This window comes from Setaria italica, chromosome I, assembly GCF_000263155.2.
Source record: "Setaria italica strain Yugu1 chromosome I, Setaria_italica_v2.0, whole genome shotgun sequence".
Classification (NCBI taxonomy): Eukaryota; Viridiplantae; Streptophyta; class Magnoliopsida; order Poales; family Poaceae; genus Setaria; species Setaria italica.
This window is the reverse complement of record NC_028450.1, coordinates 16761566-16781142: the sequence shown is the minus strand read 5'-3', so window position 1 is coordinate 16781142 and position 19577 is coordinate 16761566. Positions and strand designations below refer to the sequence as shown.

The window sequence follows — 19577 nt, the reverse complement described above, 5'->3', positions numbered from 1 at the left end:
GAATGCCACTGGGGCAAGTCGAGGACGACTTGCAGCAAAGAAGGGGAGAATGATGAGGACATCACATGTTCGGATACAACCATATTAGTATCTTTTGACTCCGAGGTGAAACAATTCTTTATCATAATTATATGTGATACATTTGATGAATTGATGCTGCACCATGATGTGTATTCGTTGTCAATTTCAGAAATACATACATGGATCAAAAATAGTGTTAAACACACATGGAAGGCATGGAGGACCAAAGAAGTAGATTGGGGGCCAAGTCCAAGTATTCCTAACGTCCTCCACCAGGCCACCACGTCACTTTTGGCCCAAGGAAAGAAAGAGATCCAATCCAACACGTTTTGTTGCTGGATTCGGACTACAGTTCTGGCCCAACTTGCAACGACCGCCACGACCTCATCCGGACTCCGTTTTGGGCGTTCAAGTACTACTTGGAATCCTTATGAAGTCTATTTTCATATGGATCCGGAATCATGTCCATATCTATTCTGAGGCGGCCGCAATCATCAAAATACTACCGAGAGGTTTTCTGTCCACAGGTGCTGCGTCGCCCTATTTTGGCCTGATGGGCCGTGTATCAAGTTGGGTCCATTAGGGACGTATCCTAGGGTTGGAGCACGACCCCAACACCCCCCTGGTCGTCCTCCTAGGTATTAATAAGGATTAGAGCCGCCACGAACAGATTGGGTTTTGTTTAGATCAAGTTTAGCTCTCGCTACTTGCTTGTAAGCGCGCGTGCTGGATCAGCCGCCCGTCTTGCTGTCTTCGGAACCCCACCGTATTGAGATTGAGTTGGAAACCTTCATCTTCATCTAGTAAATTCAGTACTTGTTATACTTGTTCTTGCTAGTTCTTCGATTGCTTGCAGGACGAGTGCCCTAGTGGCCGGGTGACGCGCTCCACAAGATCGCGGCAGCCATTGGAGGCGGTGTATCGGTTGCTAAGGCGCAGCTTGGAAGGCTGTAGTCGGGCCGTGAACGTTGTCTCCATCGACCAATCGAGTTATCCCACGCCTCTCATCGAAAGATCGGGAATCAACCCTAGCGGGTTCATATCACAATACGAGCGTATACATTTAAGTAGTGTACGCTAAGGATGTATACAAGCAACAATTAGCATTAATATGGAAAAGAATTTAAAAAGAAAAAAGATCTTTAGTCTCGGTTGGTATTCCCAACCGTCCCAACTGGGACTAAAGGGGGGATACGGGCATGCGCCTGCATGCACATGCACGTACCCCCTTTAGTCCCGGTTGGTTTTCTTTAGTCCCGGGACTAAAGACAACCCCCTTTTATTCCGAATAGGTAGTCCCGATTGGATTTATGGGATCTATGTGTTTGAGGTATGCCCTAGAGGCAATCATAGAGATGATGATATTCCATTTGTATCCATGATTTATATTGTGTTCCTTGAATATCCATTAAAGGCTACTTGAATTGATTTGCAATTATGTGAATTGTATGTGAAACTCTTTACTTGTATGGTTATTCTAAAGTTGTCCCTAGTCGGAGTTCATGTGAGGACACACATGAATATTAGACTAGCACATGTATTAGTTGATGACTATGTTTCACAAGTCATGGACATGGAGATGTTGAACTAATAACGTGGGCACATGTGGAGACACGTGCTAGGACTGACCCAAGACAAGAAGTGGTTCTCTCTTTACACAACATATACGCTTTGTCCTTAGACCTGAGATTGTCGCACGTACTCAAGATGTGGATCGACTTACTTAGGGGCTATCAAACGCTACGCCGTAATAGGGTAGTTATAAAGGTAGCTTTCGGGTTTGTCAAGAAGCATGCTATGAGACATGGTCAATCAAGATGTGATTTGCCCCTCTCTGATTGAGAGTGATATCTCTAGGCTCCTCGAGTGATCGGATCCAAAAATGTATGGCCATGCTACGTATGGTTAAGAGTTAACCTACAAAGGGATTCCGAATCATAGGATCGAGAAAGAGCGGTCGGCTTGAAGCTAGACCAAATATCGTGAGGCAAAGAGAATAGCATGTATATAATATTTTGATGGTTCGTCTGATATGATCTTCGTGTGCGTATAGGAGTTGGCACGTCTTGCTAGAGGCCGCTACCGACTATTGGGCCGAGTAGGAGTATTGGGGCCATGTCTATACATATCCGAACCCATAGGGTCACACACTTAAGGGGCTGGAAGTCCAATTCGGATGTGATCCGAGTTGGATTAGGTTTAGAAGTACTAATGGGCCTCGGACCCAGAGGCCCGTTAGGAACCTCTATAAATAGAGGGGTGGGGGCGCCCTAGGGTTTACACCTTTTTTGTCGAAACACATCTGCTGCACCTCCCACGCCCTCGCCTGTTGCAACTCGCGGACCTAGCAGTCCGGCTTGCGATGCTTCCTCCCTGCATGTGTGGATACCTTGGAGGTGTTGCGCCTACAGCACTTGGATGAGCCACCGATGAGCTACGATGAGCCGCCGACGAGCCACGACGAGCCGACGATGAGCCGCGGCACGAAGGGGATCTTGCTGCACGTGGACGAGCTGCTGAGGAGCAGCTGGACGTCGACGTGATCGACTATGTACGACTACGCTAATCGACTTCACTGCATCAACGCGAATCTACATCTTCCTCATCATTGCGTCGAGTGGTAATTCCGTGATCCTTATACGGTAGTTTTTCTGGTTTACGCGGTAGAAAATTTTGATTTGCGCTAGTGTAGCCTACCTCGTATCCCAACAGTGGTATCAGAGCCATAGCTATTTAGTTTTGGATTTGGGATGTGTGCATATGGAGATATGCGAGTTTTCAGTTTGATCTATGTCATGGTTTCATGTTCTTGCTGCAATGGTAGTGTAACGACATACTCCTACCGGTCGGGTTTCCGCCATCGAAGTTAAGTGATATACGTAATTCCAGTTGCAGTAAGCGAAGATCAATGTGATTGGTCGAATCAAAATCCAGGTTCATACGCCAGGCGCATGAGATGTGCAATAGTAGATTGGATCTGCTACCGGGTCGGGATTTTGCCGTGTGCGTGTGCTTCGGTAAATCAGCCGTAACTTTTCGGTACGATCTCGGATCAGGGCGAATTTTATATGAAAATTGATCTACAGAAAAAGTTACACATGAAATTCAACTGCTTTGCCATTTTTGGCGAAATTAGATTTCCCAAATTCGGCTTGGAAGATGGAGTTTTGGGCCTCCGAAGTTTGGAACGTTAGGACGCTTAACTCAGTTTTGCAGGATGTATGTATCTTGTGATAAGTATGGCCCCTCTGTGTATGTGATGCATGTGTGTAACTCATTCGTGACCTGCGTGTCGCGCGTACGACAACACGGCTGGAGCCATATGTGTTATCACTTTAATGTATTTAATGGTTTACGTACCAATCTATGATGATCCAAGTAACTATGTAATCTTCATTACTAGCTTCTTTACTAGCTATTAGGCGTAATAGCATGTTCTAGTTTTTGGAGGACTCATCACCAGGAGGATGGCGCACATGGAACATGGAGATGGAGATCACCATGGTGAACAGGTTCTGTGGAGATGGAGATCACCATAAGAAAACGGACCATACTGTGTCACAATTGTGTGAATGTTATTCTGTTTATGTTTTACTTTCTGCATGTTGTGATGTTAGAAGTAGAACGATCCCTCACAAAGTTTAAGTTAGTATGCCCTTCCAACTAAAACTTGCACTGTCCCATGTCTTGTACAATTAGTGGTGGGTCTATGAAATTAGGGTGCCACTAGTTTTCCTTGACTAGACGGGTTTGTGTCGGACACTTACATGCATAAGGGTTGGTTTGCTTAACAAGGTTATCTTAATGGTAAAGGACCTTGGGGCATAAAGGTTGGGTGCCGAGACATGGAGATGTCACCCAACAATAGGAGTCATATGTGATATGATTAGCAACAGATTGCTTACCAATCTACCTTGTTTGCTAGCGGTGATGCTAAAGCTCACTAGTAGACTTGTTAGTTGTGGATCCTGAATCACTAAGTATCAATAGAGGAATGTTGATTTTAGTGGGAGTAGATTCTGTTAAAATAGTTTAATGTGATTTGGTCTATCATGGATACGTTTGTCTTAGTGTATTTTGCATTACTTTTGTTGTAGATTAAATGGCACCTAGTAGCACTACACCGTTTGCTTTGCATTCGGTCCTTGAGAAGGACAAGTTGAATGGAACAAACTACTCGGATTGGATCCGTAACCTGAGAATTGTTCTTAGGGCTGAGAAAAAGGAAGATGTTCTAGACAACCCACTACCAGAAGAACCTGCTAAAGATGCACCTGCTGCTGCTAAGAATGCTTACAAGAAAGCATGTGATGCTAACCTCGAATTAAACTGCCCTACGCTTGCTTGCATGGAACCCGAGCTGCAGATGCAGTTCGAAATAAACCATGAGGCGCACGATATGATCGTGGCACTTAGAGACATGTTCCAAACACAGGCCAGGACTGAAAGGTTCAATGTGTCTAAGGCCTTTGTGGAGAGCAAGCTAGCAGAAGGCGCAGCAGTAGGACCACACGTAATCAAGATGGTTGGTTACACTCAATGGTTGGAGAAGCTGGGCTTCCCACTGGGCCAAGAGTTGGCCACTGATTTTATTCTTTCATCTCTTCTGCCTAGCTATAGGAACTTCATCTCGAACTACCATATGCATGAGACGGAGAAGGGTCTGAATGAGCTGTGTGGCATGCTTAAAATAGCAGAGGCTGACATCAAGAAAAGCGCTAGTAGCAGCCATGTGATGGCTATACAGAACAAGCTTAGCTTTAAGAAGAAGGGAAATTCTTGGAAGAAGAAGGGCAAGGCTGGAACGTCCAAGCCAAACCCAGCGCCCAAGGTTAAAGCTAGACCTGGACCTGCTCCAGACAAAGAGTGCGTTTACTGTCATGAACTTGGTCACTGGAAGAGAAATTGCAAGCAGTACCTAGCTTCGTTGAAGAATGGCAGAAGTAAGAGTACTTCCACTTCAGGTACGTTTGTTATTAATGTTATAGACAACATATTTCTCGCTGATACAATTATTAATTCTTAGGTATTTGATACCAGATCGGTTGCTCATATTTGCAATTCGATGCAGGGAATGATAAGAAGTAGAAGCGTGGAAAGAAGAGAAGTTGATTTCCGCGTGGGCAATAATGCAAAAGTTGCTGCGTTGACCGTCGGGACAATGCAACTCCACCTCCCGTCAGGATTTATTATGGAGTTGAATAATTGTTATTTCATTCCTAGTTTAAGTCGAAACATTTTGTCTCCTTCATGCTTGATGAAGGATGGTTATTCATTTGCGAGTGAAAATAATGGTTGTGTGATCTCTAAGAATGATATGTTTATGGCTTTTGCACCCATTGTGAATGGATTGTTTGTTTTAAATCTTGATGGTTCACCTGTCTGTAACGTTAGTGCTAAAAGGAATCGGCCTAATGATTTGAGTCCTACCTACTTGTGGCATTGTCGTTTGGGTCATATAAGTGAAAAACGCATGAAGAAGCTCCATTCTGATGAACTTCTAACTTCGTTTGATTTTGAATCATACGAGACATGTGAGGCTTGCTTGCTAGGCAAGATGACCAAGACGCCTTTCACAGGTTTTCCTGAGAGAGCGGTAGACTTGTTGGAACTCGTACATAGCGATGTATGCGGACCAATGAGCACGACGGCTAGAGGAGGATTCCAATACTTCATAACTTTCATTGATGATTTTAGTAGATATGGCTATGTCTACTTGATGAGGCACAAGTCTAAAACCTTTGAAAAGTTCAAGGAATTTCAGAATGAAGTTGAAAATCAGCGTGGCAAGAAAATTAAGGCCTTACGATCTGATCGTGGAGGTGAGTATTTGAGCCACGAGTTTAGCAATCATCTAAAGAGTTGCGGAATTATTCCACAACTTACGCTGCTTGGAACACCTCAGAGAAATGGTGTATCCGAGCGACGTAATCGAACTCTGTTAGACATGGTTTGATCAATGATGAGCCAGTCAGACCTACCGTTGTCATCTTGGGGATACGCTCTAGAAACAGCAGCTTTCACACTTAATAGGGTACCATCTAAATCCGTAGCTAAGACACCATATGAGATGTGGACTTGAAAGGTTCCTAGTTTGTCTTTTCTAAAGATTTAGGGATGTGAAGTGTTTGTCAAGCGAATTTAGTCGAACAAGATCACACCCAAGTCAGATAAGTGCATTTTCGTGGGATATCCAAAGGAAACTTTGGGATATTATTTCTACAACCGGTCAGAAGGCAAAGTGTTTGTCGCTCGGAACGGGGTTTTCCTAGAGAAAGAGTTTCTCAAAGGAGAAAAGAGTGGAAAGACAGTGCATCTTGAAGAAGTTCAAGATGAGCCGATCGGGCAAGAATCAATGAGTGATGCTAACGTAGCAGAACAAGTTGAGATACTCATGGCACTGCCACATCCACGAAGGTCGGCAAGGCTCCACGAAATGCGCGAAATATTATTGTTGGACAATGATGAGCCTATGACATATGCAGAAGCAATGATGGACCTAGACTCCAAAAAATGGCAGAGTACCATGCAATCCGAAATAGAGTCCATGGGAGACAATCAAGTTTGGAACTTGGTTGACCCGCCTGATGGTGTTAAAGCCATAGAGTGCAAGTGGATCTATAAGAAGAAAAAGGACATGGATGGAAATGTTCACATCTATAAAGCACGACTTGTCGCAAAAGGTTTTCGACAAGTTCAAGGAGTTGACTACGATGAGACCTTCTCGCCCGTAGTGATGCTTAAGTCCATTCGGATTATTCTAGCTATAGCTGCATATTTCGATTATGAGATATGGCAGATGGATGTCAAGACAGCTTTACTCAATGGAAACCTAGCTGAGGATGTGTATATGATACAGCCTGAGGGTTTTGTCGATCTGAAAAATGCTGGAAAGTTATGCAAGCTTCAACGATCCATTTATGGATTGAAGCGAGCATCTAGGAGTTGGAACATTCGTTTTGATGAAGTGGTCAGGGTTTGACTTCACCAAGAACGAAGAAGAGTCTTGTGTTTACAAGAAGGTTAGTGGAAGCTCTGTAGTATTTCTAATCTTATATGTGGATGACATATTGCTGATTGGAAATAACATCCCTATGCTTGAGTCCGTAAAGACTTCACTAAAAAATAGTTTTTCGATGAAGGACTTAGGGGAAGCGGCATATATTCTGGGCATTAAGATCTATAGAGATCGATCGAGAAGGCTTATACGATTAAGCCAAGATACTTACATTGACAAAGTGTTGAAGCGGTTCAGCATGAAAGAGGCAAAGAAAGGGTTCTTGCCTATGTCACATGGCATACATCTCAGCAAGACTCAGTGTCCTTCAACTGCTCATGAGCGGGATCGCATGAGTAGAGTGCCATATGCCTCGGCTATTGGATCTATCATGTATGCAATGATAAGTACTCGCCCAGATGTTTCATATGCGCTAAGTATGACAAGCAGACACTAGTCTGATCCAAGTGAGAGTCACTGGATAGCGGTGAAAAATATTCTTAAGTACTTGAGAAGGACTAAAGATATGTTCCTCGTATATGGAGGTGAGGAGGAGCTCGTTGTAATAGGTTACACCGATGCTAGTTTCCAAACCGACAGAGATGATTCAAAGTCACAATCAGGATTTGTGTTCACGCTAAATGGTGGTGTTGTTAGTTGGAAGAGTTCCAATCAGGAGACAGTGGTCGATTCTACGACAGAAGCCGAGTACATCGCGGCTTTGGAAGCCACAAAGGAGGGTGTTTGGATAAGGAATTTCATCATTGAGCTTGGTGTGTTCCCGAATGCGTCCAGCCCATTGAATCTCTACTGTGATAACAATGGGGCAATTGTGCAAGCAAAGGAGCCAAGGAACCACCAGAAGAACAAACACGTAATGCGACGATTTCATCTCATTTGAGACTTCGTTAACCGGGGTGAGATCAAGATATGCAAAATACACACGGATCTGAACATTTCTGATCCATTGACAAAACCACTTTCGCAGTTTAAGCATGATGCGCATGTAAGAGCTATAGGTATTAGGTACCTTCTAGATTGACTCTAGTGCAAGTGGGAGACTGTTGGAGGTATGCCCTAGAGCCAATCATAGAGATGATGATATTCCATTTGTATCCATGATTTATATTGTGTTCCTTAAATATCCATTAAAGGCTACTTGAATTGATTTGCAATTATGTGAATTATATGTGAAACTCTTTACTTCAATGATTATTCTAAAGTTGTCCCTAGTCGGAGTTCATGTGAGGACACACATGAATATTAGACTAGCACATGTATTAGTTGATGACTATGTTTCACAAGTCATGGACATGGAGATGTTGAACTAATAATGTGGGCACATGTGGAGACATGTGCTAGGACTGACCCAACACGAGAAGTGGTTCTCTCTTTACACAACATATACGCTTTGTCCTTAGACCTGAGATTGTCGCATGTACTCAAGATGGGTGCGGCAAGAGAAGTGTAGGAGAGGGCGGCACGTGATTGGAAGAAGTGGAGAGCAGATGAGTCGATTTTGCATATTTGCCCCTTATAAATGATTCTATTCACATATTAGTCCATGAAAGAAATATAGGTCATTGATTTTAGATATGCTGCTGGAGAACATGACTCTAGAGCACCTAAATTGGTTTCTCTCCTAAGTATTTTTAGGTATCCAAATTTACCAAATCTTACGAACGGACGTTACAGTCAGCGCCTAGCAGTTCGTGTGCCGGGGCGATGGGCATACGAACCACACTGTGCACATGGAAGCCTATCACTTGTATAGTCGTCTCTACTTCAGTCCTGTTTGGTTTGCTCTTGCTAAACTTTAGGGACTAAAGTTTAGTCCCTTTTAGTCCCTAAATTGCCGAACAGGATGACTAAAAGTTGCTAAACTTTAGTCCCTAAAGTTTAACCCTTTAGTCCCCAAGGGGTTGCTTATAGGGACTAAAGGGACCTTGGATAGGGTGTACCCCTCATTAATGCCCCGTGCCTCCTCCCCCACCACCCACCCCACCATCCTGCTGCCGGCCCCCGCCCTGCCTGACACCCGCCCGCCACGGGCCACCCGCCCGCCGCTCCTGGCCCGCGCCGGCCCCCACCCTCCCAGGCACCCGCCCTGCCGCCGACCCCGCTGCTCCCGGCAGCTCCCGTCCGCCCACCACCACTCCCGGTCGCTCCCGTCCGCCCACCACCGCTCCCGCTCCTGGATTTGGATCGATGCCTTTTGCTGGCTGTAGCTGGTTGCTTCTGGAAACACTGGCCGGGCCACCCCTGTACCCACGCCACCGCCCTGGCCTTGCGCCTCCTCCGTACCCCCACGCCGCCGCTCGCACGTGTGTTGTGCGTGCCTGCGTGGGGAGGCAAAGAAGGAAAAAGGGCAAGGGTAGGCAATGATTAGGGGTAGATTGATCTTTATTCAACTGCTTTAATGACCTTTAGTCACTAGAATAAAAAATAAAAGGAAGTTTAGTCCATTGAATAAAGGAAGTCCAGTGAATAAAGGAACCAGCGCCTTTTCTATTGTCGTCTCTCCGCTGCGTCAGAGGGACAGCATACAATTCCAACGATTGCAATCGTCGCATTCGCTATTCGGCTAACCAGAACATGTTTCTCCTTTAGTTATGAACACTAAAGGCTTGTTTGGTTTATAAGGAATTACAAAGGTTTGAACCTCAATCCCCTCCCATCCACGAGGAGATTAACCTAACAACCTAAAGAAAAAAAAAAGGATTTTGCAACACAAGATAACACGAAAACGCGATCAAAATTTTGCATTCATCAAAGTTTGGCCAACGATTACGGCAACGAATGAATGAAACATGATTATTTGGGACGAGTAACTATATATCCAAGCAACCTGACTGGACCCAAATGTAGGACGAATTACAATTTTCCAATTCACACACGACTCGACAATCCAATCGAGGAAATAGACCGATCGATGCTGTTTATTCGGTGGTTCGGTGCCTGACCCCAAGAAGCTCTCGTCTATGGATCACACCTTGAAGCTGAAGGTTAGGAGGAACTTGTTTAGGCCACCCTTCCAGCCGCCGCTGACCTTCCTGCCGGGGCTCGAAGTTGCCGACAGAGGCTCCGACCCGGCGTCGTTGGCGACGGCCTGGCGCGCGGCCTTCTGCCAGAGCAGGAAGCTCCGGCAACCGTTGAAGCTGATCCTCTCGTCAGCCATCAGCGCTGCAAGACACAAGAGGTTAAACAGATCAGATCAGATCAAATCAAGAACGCGTCAGCCAAGCGGAGAAACAGAGCGAATTCAAATTCCAATCACCAAAAAATCACCAAACGATAGAAGAGATCAACGTACCGTCGGATCTGCCATTGGCGGTGTAGAGGAGGAAGTCGGCGGGGGCGGCGCCGAGTAGTGGCATGCGCCCCTCGCGCGCGTAGCAGCGGAGCGCGGCGCGGATGAGCCCGGTGACCGTCTCTCCCTCGTCGACCAGGAACCGCAGCGGGCCGGCGCTGCCGAGCACGGTCACCGTCACGAGCACGCGCGCGCGACTGCCGGTCACGGCGCCCGCTGCCGCGGCCTTGCCGTGGGGTTCCACTTTCCTCAGCTCCATCGGCAGCGTCGACGGCACCGCGACAGCCACCATCAATCAAATTTGACTCCTTCTTCGGAGGGGAGAAACAAATCTCGAGTTCAAATGGGCTCGAGAAACAAATATGATCGAAGAATAACAGGGAATCAAAGAATCCTCGTCGGCGGGGGAGCGGTTCACGGGTCAAGGCCGATGCAGCGATGGTACCAGCCCTGCATGCAGCAACCGAAGCCGCGGAAGGAGGCCTTCTCCGGCTGCGGCTGCGAGGCGGCGGACGTCGCGCGGGCTCCCACCATTCACGAGGGGCTCGTCGTCTTCACGATGCACGCGGCGGGCCGGGAGATCCGCGATGCGCTTCTTGGCTTCTTGCCCTCAGGCGGCGGGGGGAGACGATTGGGTTTGGGTGAGGCAGGCGTGTAACGAGCAAACGAGAGGCAGGAATATAATAAGGGCAAGTACATTGCTACACGTCAGCGGTCTCATAGGTCGTCTCATGCAGTGCCACATAGGATTTTTGATGATGTGGAGGAGAGAGAGCGAGGAGAGAGAAGGAGGTCGTTGCTTCGCGAAACAACCACCTCATGAGCTAAATTGTAGGACTACGAGACAACTTAACAACCATTGTACGAGTTATTGTTACCATGCAACTCATAATATTTTATTTTTCTTCTGCACAAATTAAGGAATTATATACCACTACCAGACAATTTATAGGACAACCCATCGTACGGGTTGCCTGTTGAATCGTCTCAAGATTACGTGTCAATGCATGAGACCGCTTATTAGACGACACCAATGTACTTGCCCTAAGGGCGTGGCTGCGACTGCGAGGGACGGTCTAGTTCGGCGGCCGCGTGGTGTAGGACTTCGTCCGGTCTTCCCACCATTCACGAGGGTCTGGGTGGTTCGGATTTGTTCGGGGAAGGCTACATCCTTCCTATCGTGCTCTGCAGCTTGTTTGCTTGCTTGGTATTTGGTAGGGTTAGCCTCCGGTTTCCTTTTCCTGGGGTCCTCCGGGTGGGCCGGTGGATGTGGGCTGGAGCGATCTTGCTTGGGGCAACGGAGAAACTCGGGCATTCAGGAACGTGCGTGATTGATTATCCTTTCTTTGCGGTAGGGCTCTTACAATTAAAGGACCTACCTCTCTACTGTTATACCGATTTTATTGCTACCTGAACTTGTGGCTCGGAGCGTATTTGGTGCGCGGCCACAGGCCACACCATGCACGCCCGCGCCACAACATGTGACGGGCTTCCGAGACGCCACAGCTTGCCGCAGCAAATACTGTATAGCGCGGTGTACTATGCTGTGACACAGGTATTGTAGCTGTGGCATGCTCCCTAAGTTACCCTTTCCGATCTTCACTGTGATGACGTATGCTTCCCAAACACAATTTCAGCAATTTGAAAAAAAAAATATTAAAGATATACAAATTTTACAAAATTCAAGATGCAATCGAGCTTATTAAAAAGCAAAGCCCAGGTGACACGTGCCCTTTCTCTTTTGGCAAAAATTGGTACACCACTGTTTTTCCATTTCCGCAAGCAGATTGCTGGGTGCAGTGTCGAGAGGGCTTGCACAGTTTTTCTTCATTTCAAAAAGCAAAACCACCAGCTCCCGTACAACGCTTGCTGAACAAAGATGACACACATTGAACACTAAAAGGAAGCAATAAAATTGCACACATAATATACAGATATGGATCTCAAAAACTAATTTAATGAAGCTGATATACCATATCTCAAAACTGTTAAATCATCATTCAAACTTCCCTTACCCATCAGAAGAAAGTAATGCTTTTTCCGCCATGCAAAACTAAATTGAATACATCACATGAGTTAAACCCTGCATTCATTTAGAACATTCACACAAGGGATATTAGAACTACACAAATGTTTTGCTTCAGAACATTAGCTTTCCTAAATATTTGCTTCCCAAAACTATTGCTGAGTTGCCTACAGTAGAATCCTGCTTCTGCAGCTGTAGTCACATCTGGTCCTAATGAAGTTGTGCCTACAGATAGTGCTTTAATAGGAAAAAAGGAATTCACCAAGATTAGTGGTTAGAGGATACAAAGAAAAAAAAAGATTAAGACACACTAATGAAATGAATGCAGAACCAAAAAAAGAAAAAAAACAAGTGCATAAAAAGAGAAATTTAGACTTATCAGCAGCAGGAAACAGACTTTTAGTACCCTCTAGGCTGTGAGTAATTCCTATAGCAAAATTAAATGCTTTTCCATTTACACAAAGCTAAACTGATAAGTACAAATTCTTAATTTGCTTATCCATGGTTGCTAAATAGCTATATTGTATAGCCTACAATGCTTCATCGTAGGACCTAAATTGCTAAATTATAGAACCTAATATCTCCGACCTTGATTATTAAGAACTGACACACATAGAGGTGCTCACAAGATTGCCCAAATACTGAATCATGTTTCAGAAACGATGATAAGAGAAATAACATAGGTGCTCATGATCCATCACATGTAAAACACTGGAGGCCACACACACCATATAGATACAGCAACAAAATAACTAGACCACCCTAGTTGCATAGTGGCTCATATAAATTGCTTCTAAATATGATATAAAAATGCTTGGCATGCATACACTAAGTTGCATAAATTCTAAACTTAGTACTAAAGAAATATGCATATACCATACAATACCTACCACATTGGATGATGACACACCACCGAGTTGACATATCTTTGTCCTCTAGCCAGAGCCTAAGCTGCAGCCAGATATGAAAGAAATGGGAATACATTAGTTCACAAGTAACAAAAAATACAGATCAATGTGACTTCTGGATAGCTAACAAGTACTGCATGCATGTTCAGTACATACTAGTAGAGTAGACTAGCTAAAAACATAGTATAGCCTATTTCTTAACAAATATGATTGCCTCAGTAGAGCAAATATGAAACAAATAAGTGTCACAATAGAGTGACCTACTTGGAAACAGGATGTCCGTGCTAATCTTAGCATTTCAAAGAGAAAAGAATGTACACAATCAAATCAAAGGAAAAATAGCAACATACAGATAAACTAAATACATACATGGCCATTAGGTAGCCATGTCCCCAAATAAATCAGATGTTTGCATTTAACTACAACAATTACCATAGTCTTTTTGTCCATACCAACACTAGTAAATTAGTTAACAGTCACATCTCCCTCTCTTTGTTGGTCAGCATGCCTCCCCTGAACAAGGTTGCTCCCTTTTCGATAATTCAATAGCATTACACATAATGTAGAAATTTTCTAGCTTGATTAATACTTTGCTTGATTAATAACAGTATTTTGCCTAACTAAGTAACTAATAAACATACTTTGCTTATTTAAGTACAGTAATTTGCATGTCTAGGATTTTATATATCAGCATGCTTGTTAGAAGTTCATATATCTGCATACTATAGCCACACACAAAAAAGAAGCAGTACTCTAGCACACTGCACATTCCCAACACTAACCTGAAGTCGGTGGGAAAGATCTTTAAAACCTTGCACAAGCCGAGGCCACAGCCTCTCCCTTTTCTACTGATACATCAAGAAGAGCTGCAGCACGTGGAAGCAAATTCTTCCCAAATGACGTCGATGAAGCCCCCTTTTCTACTGAACAGAATGAAGTAGCCCAGCCCATGGTTCAAGCAAAGGATGTGCCAAGGCTTCTGAATCAGCAACGAGGACCTGCAGTGCTAGGGAAGGAACTGATAAGCAAATGAGGCCACGGCATTTCAATTTTTCTTCTATAGTTTACATTTCCTACTACTTCAGGTTGAATCAAAAGGAAGAAATAAGCATGTATAATACTTACTGTACTGGACAGAAGTAGCAAACAGCAGCACCTATCCTTACTGCCTTAGCTATGAAAGAATAAGCACATCTTTTCTCTAAACATAATGTAGTTTCAATGTTGTCAGAATCAACAATATAATTTTGCAAATTAATGTGTACAGTAACATGTGACATTAAGGATTACTGAAATCTAATTTAATTTGTACAGTAACATGCTTCTCTTTTGCAGATTCTTGATTGCTCTCTAGTTCATTGTCCTATCTTTCCATCCATGTCTACTATCTTAACATCATCCTGATCTAAACAACCAAAATTAGATTTAGCTAACCAGAAAAAATATTCATGATCAATAAGAATTTAACAAATTCTACAAATAACAGTTGCATAATCATCATTTAAACTACCAAAATTAGATTTACCAGCAGAAGTTCTACGCACTGCAGAATCCTGAACACCAACATCTACCATTTATAGATGCAAAAACCCAAATACATCTTTACGCCCCATCCTCTAGCACCATACATGGATTGGCCGCATTAGGTTTCTGTGAGCCTGCTCTAGCACCTAAACAACAAGCACAAATGGATCAGTAGAACCAAAATTCCAATCATCAGAACATGAAAAAAAATGATAAAATGAGATCAACCCACATTGGAGGATAGGGCTTAGGGGGCGTGGAAGCCTCGTTGGCCACGACGTCGTCGACCTCGCCGGCAAGCATGGATAGGCTCTTAACGCCTAACCCTCGGCCCCAAAATCCCAGAACCCTAACATATCCATGCCTCAATCCGCTAGAGGGAGGAGGGGGAGGGGGAGGGGGCGGAGGACCAGTATCACCGGCCGTCGCGCGGCATCTATGCCTCAATCCGCTAGAGGGAGGAGGAAGAGGACCTGCATCACCGGCCATTGGCCCCATCCATGTCTCAATCCGCTAGAGGGATGAGGGGGAGGGGAGGAGGAAGAGGACCTGCATCGCCGGCCGTCGGCCACATCCATGTCTCAATCCGTTAGAGGGAGGAGGGGGAGGGGGAGGAGGAAGAGAGGACCTGCATCGCCGGCCGCCGGCCGCGAGGCACCGGAGCTGCTGGCAAACGAATCGGAAGAGACGGAGAGAGAAATGTGAGAGGAGGCAGCAGTGAGGAAGAGATGGCTAGGCCAAGGAAACTCGTAAGGTCGATTCAGGGTCTGTTTGTTTCCACCCTCCTAAAATTTTAGCTTCTAAAAAGTAACTAAATATGACTAAAGTGCTAAACACTCCTAAAAGATGACTAAAATTTTTTAGGAGGTCCAAATCTTTTAGACCTTGACCCCCTCCTAAAACCGACTAAAATCGGTTCTGGACCCCTCCTACCCCGCACCCACCCTCACCGCATGCCAGACCCCGCCTCCCCCCGCGCGCCAGACCTGCCTTGACCCTCAACCCCGCCGCCTCCCAAACCTGCCTTCCCCGTCCCCGCCGCCGCTAGATCCGTCTACCTCGCCAGCGCCCGTGGTCAAGAAACTCCGTCCGCGCCCTCCCCCTCCGGTCCACCGCCCCTAGTCCAACCTCCCCGGGCTGCAGACCCTGCAATCCTTGTCGTCGTTCCCTGCGCTCACCCAACTCGCCTGCCACTAGATCCGCCATCGCCGCCACAAATCGCCGTCCGGGCGCTCCCTCGACGGATCTCCACCGCCACCCGTCGGATCCCCGCCGCCGCCACCCGCCGTATCCTCGTCGGCTGGTCCTCGTCCTCCTACTCGCGGCGTCTGCCGTCATCCAGTCCATGACGAACTCCTGGGACTACGGGGTGAGTTTCTTCCCTCTCTTATTCTCGATCTACGATTCTTCCTTCCTATTGCTGATCTAATTTCGTGCGCAGGTGGATTGCGCCATCCCCTCCCCAAATTCAGCTGCGCCTGATGGACAAGTACAATTACAGGGACTTTCTATCTCAAGGCTCCTCCTCCGGTGCCACCAGCTTCCGTAGATCCCTGCCTGATGCGGACGAAGACGACATCGCCCGTTATTTTCGCCGGCAGCCCCTTCTCTGTCCGCTCCCCGGCAGCACATGGAGCATTTGGATCTCAACTCACAAGCGGACTTCTTCTCCGATATTCAGTCCTACCAAGAGTTCCTTCAGGGTGATGAGGTCGGTTTTGAGCAGGCAGTCCCTCGTCGGGCCCCTGGAGTGAGTGTGCAAGCAGCCGCCGGCAGAGGATGTGGTCACGGCAAAGGTTTGCTCGGGGGTAAAGTTGGTTTTGGACGAGGCCGAGGCAAACTTTTAGTTTGAGGGAGAGGCGGTAGCCGTGGTGGTCGAAGTTTGAGAGGAGGACATGGTGAAGCTTTCTCTGCAGGCCACAGCTATCAAAATCCAGTGAATGTTGATGCCGGCGAAGAAGAATAGGGCATGCCATCTGAAACTCTCTCTTAGGTAAATTGCTTCCCCTCTCTGAAACACTCTCTCTAATATGCATGGTTTCCATTTCTCTTGTATGAAATGTTGCCTCTGATACGGTAGGAAAATGTGTTGTTGCTATTTTATTTTTGAATTGTGTGTCATTGCAATGCTTAGTGTGACAATTTCTAATGGACAGTACTGATTTGCTTGTTTTTGTTGTTGCAGGAAGAAGAAGAATGGGATGACCAATGGGATGAAGAGGACGATGACAGAGAGAACTTTGATCAAAGAATACAGTCCTATATCTTGCATTGTAGGAAGAAGAGAAGAAAAATCTTAACTATTGCTGCTACCATGTTGGGTATGTATCACTTCGACACTTATATGAACAAAGTAGCTCATAGAATAGCAATAGAAAGTGGATTTGAATGGGTCATGAGGATACTAGAAAATAGCACATCTTGTTATAATATGTTTAGAATGAGTCAAGATTTGTTTCTGAGGCTGCATAGTTTGCTAGTTGAATCTTATGGATTGAAATCAACTAAGAGGATGTCATCAATTAAAGCTTTAGGGCTGTTTCTATGGATATGTGGTGCACCTCAATCTCTTAGACAAGCTAAAGACCGTTTCACAAGGTCACTAGAAATAATTTGTAGAAAGTTTGATAAAGTGCTAGAGAGTGTGAACAAGCTAGCAGTTGACATCATTAAGCCAAAGGACCCTGAGTTTAATTTTATGCACCCTAGGTTGCAAAGTCCTAGGTTCACACCATTCTTTGATAATTGCATTGGAGCAATAGACGGTACTCATATTCTTGTAATAGTGCCAAGTACCCAAGTAGTACAACATATGGGAAGACATGGGTATACGAGTCAGAATGTCATGGCCATATGTGATTTCGATATGAGGTTTACCTTTGTGGTGGCTGGTTGGCCTGGGTCAGTTCATGACATGCGGGTTTTCAAATATACAATTGACAAGTTTGGAGATAAGTTTCTGCACCCACCTGAAGGTAATGACCTAGGTTGCATGCATTTTATTATTATTACAACACTAGGTCTGTGACTTACATAATTCATGTATTATGAATGCTCAGGCAAGTTCTACCTTGTTGACTCGGGTTATCCAAACCAACCGGGGTATCTTGCACCCTACAAAGGAACCAAGTACCATTTGCTGGAGTTTAGACAAGGGCCAATGCCAAGAGGTAAAAAAGAACTCTTTAACTACTCACATTCTTCACTTCGTAATGTCATTGAACGGTCGTTTGGAGTTCTAAAGATGAAGTGGAGGATATTGCTTGACCTTCTTAGCTATCCAATGCAAAAGCAAAGCCGTATAATTATTGTGTGCATGGCACTACACAATTTTATTAGAGAGAGTTTTCGAGAGATGTGGACTTTGATTTGGTTGATCGTGATGACAACTATGTTCCATTCGCCGAAGGATCCTCTTCTCAGGGTAATGTGTCAAATGTATGTCATGGAGACAAAGATCGAAACATGAACGAGTTCCATGATTGGATAACCGATGGTTTGTTTATTAGAGCATAGATGCCAACTTGTAATGATGATTTTATCGATGTGTCGAATTTTTGTATGGACAAGTGTGTGTACATTTGTGTCCATTTTTTTACATAATTGAATAAACATGTGGCTAAAAAAAATCTCGCATGGAGCTACCTCACTGTCACAAGACAGTAACAAGGAAAAATTTGGCGCCACCAGGTGACCAGCACAAATGGCGCCAGCAGGCCAACCAATTTTGTGTTGGAGGTATGCCCTAGAGGCAATCATAGAGATGATGTTATTCCATTTGTATCCATGATTTGTATGTTGTGTTCATTGAATATCCATTGAAGGCTACTTGAATTGATTTGCAATTATGTGAATTGTATGTGAAACTCTTTACTTGTATGGTTATTCTAAAGTTGTCCCTAGTCGGAGTTCATGTGAGGACACACATGAATATTAGACTAGCACATGTATTAGTTGATGACTACGTTTCACAAGTCATTGACATGGAGATGTTGAACTAATAATGTGGACACATGTGGAGACATGTGTTAGGACTGATCCAACACGAGAAGTAGTTCTCTCTTTAAATAACATATACGCTTTGTCCTTAGACCTGAGATTGTCGCATGTATTCTAGATGTGGATCGACCTACTTAGGGGCTATCAAACGCTACGCCGTAACAGGGTAGTTATAAAGGTAGCTTTCGGGTTTGTCAAGAAGCATGCTATGAGACATGGTCAATCAAGATGGGATTTGCCCCTCTCTGATTGAGAGTGATATCTCTGGGCCCCTCGAGTGATCGGATCCGAAAATGCATGGCCATGCTAGGTACGGTTAAGAGTTAACCTACAAAGGGATTCCGAATCACAAGATCGAGAAAGAGCGGTCGGCTTGAAGCTTGACCAAATATCGTGAGGCAAAGGGAATAGCATGTATATTATGTTGTGATGGTTCGTCTGATATGATCTTCGTGTGAGTATAGGAGTTGGCACGTCTTGCTAGAGGCCGCTACCGACTATTGGGCCGAGTAGGAGTACTCGGGCCATGTCTATACGTATCCGAACCTATAGGGTCACACACTTAAGGGGCTGGAAGCCCAATTCGGATCTGATCCGAGTTGGATTAGGTTTAGAAGTAATAATAAGCCTCGGATCTAGAGGCCCGTCAGGAACCTCTATAAATAGAGGGGTGGGGGCACCCTAGGGTTGACACCTTTTGGCGAAACACACCTGCCGCGCCTCCCACGCCCTCACCTGTTGCAACTCGCGGATCTAGCAGTCCGGCTTGCGATGCTTCCTTCCTGCACGTGT

At 45.2% G+C, this 19577-nt stretch overlaps 1 protein-coding gene and 1 long non-coding RNA gene across 7 annotated transcripts; both read right to left on the bottom strand.

The window, feature by feature from the left end:
- Positions 1 to 9754: 9754 nt before the first annotated feature.
- Positions 9755 to 11005, bottom strand: LOC101766815. Its single transcript, XM_004952320.2, has 2 exons — positions 10332 to 11005; positions 9755 to 10201 (listed from the first exon to the last, which is right to left on the bottom strand). The coding sequence occupies exons 1-2, from the start codon at positions 10618 to 10620 to the stop codon at positions 10005 to 10007; spliced, it is 486 nt and encodes a 161-aa protein (XP_004952377.1). The 5' UTR covers positions 10621 to 11005; the 3' UTR covers positions 9755 to 10004.
- A 1274-nt stretch (positions 11006 to 12279) lies between these two features.
- On the bottom strand, positions 12280 to 15532 carry LOC101766538. Of its 6 annotated transcripts, none has more exons than XR_214479.3 (5): positions 15019 to 15532; positions 14788 to 14932; positions 14045 to 14667; positions 13245 to 13305; positions 12280 to 12591 (listed from the first exon to the last, which is right to left on the bottom strand). It is a non-coding gene; the product is annotated as an uncharacterized LOC101766538 (long non-coding RNA). The 6 variants fall into 6 exon arrangements; XR_002676082.1 differs by having other exon boundaries at positions 14045 to 14463; positions 15019 to 15531; XR_001164596.2 differs by having other exon boundaries at positions 14045 to 14268; positions 14388 to 14932; positions 15019 to 15530.
- Between the last annotated feature and the right edge of the window lie 4045 nt (positions 15533 to 19577).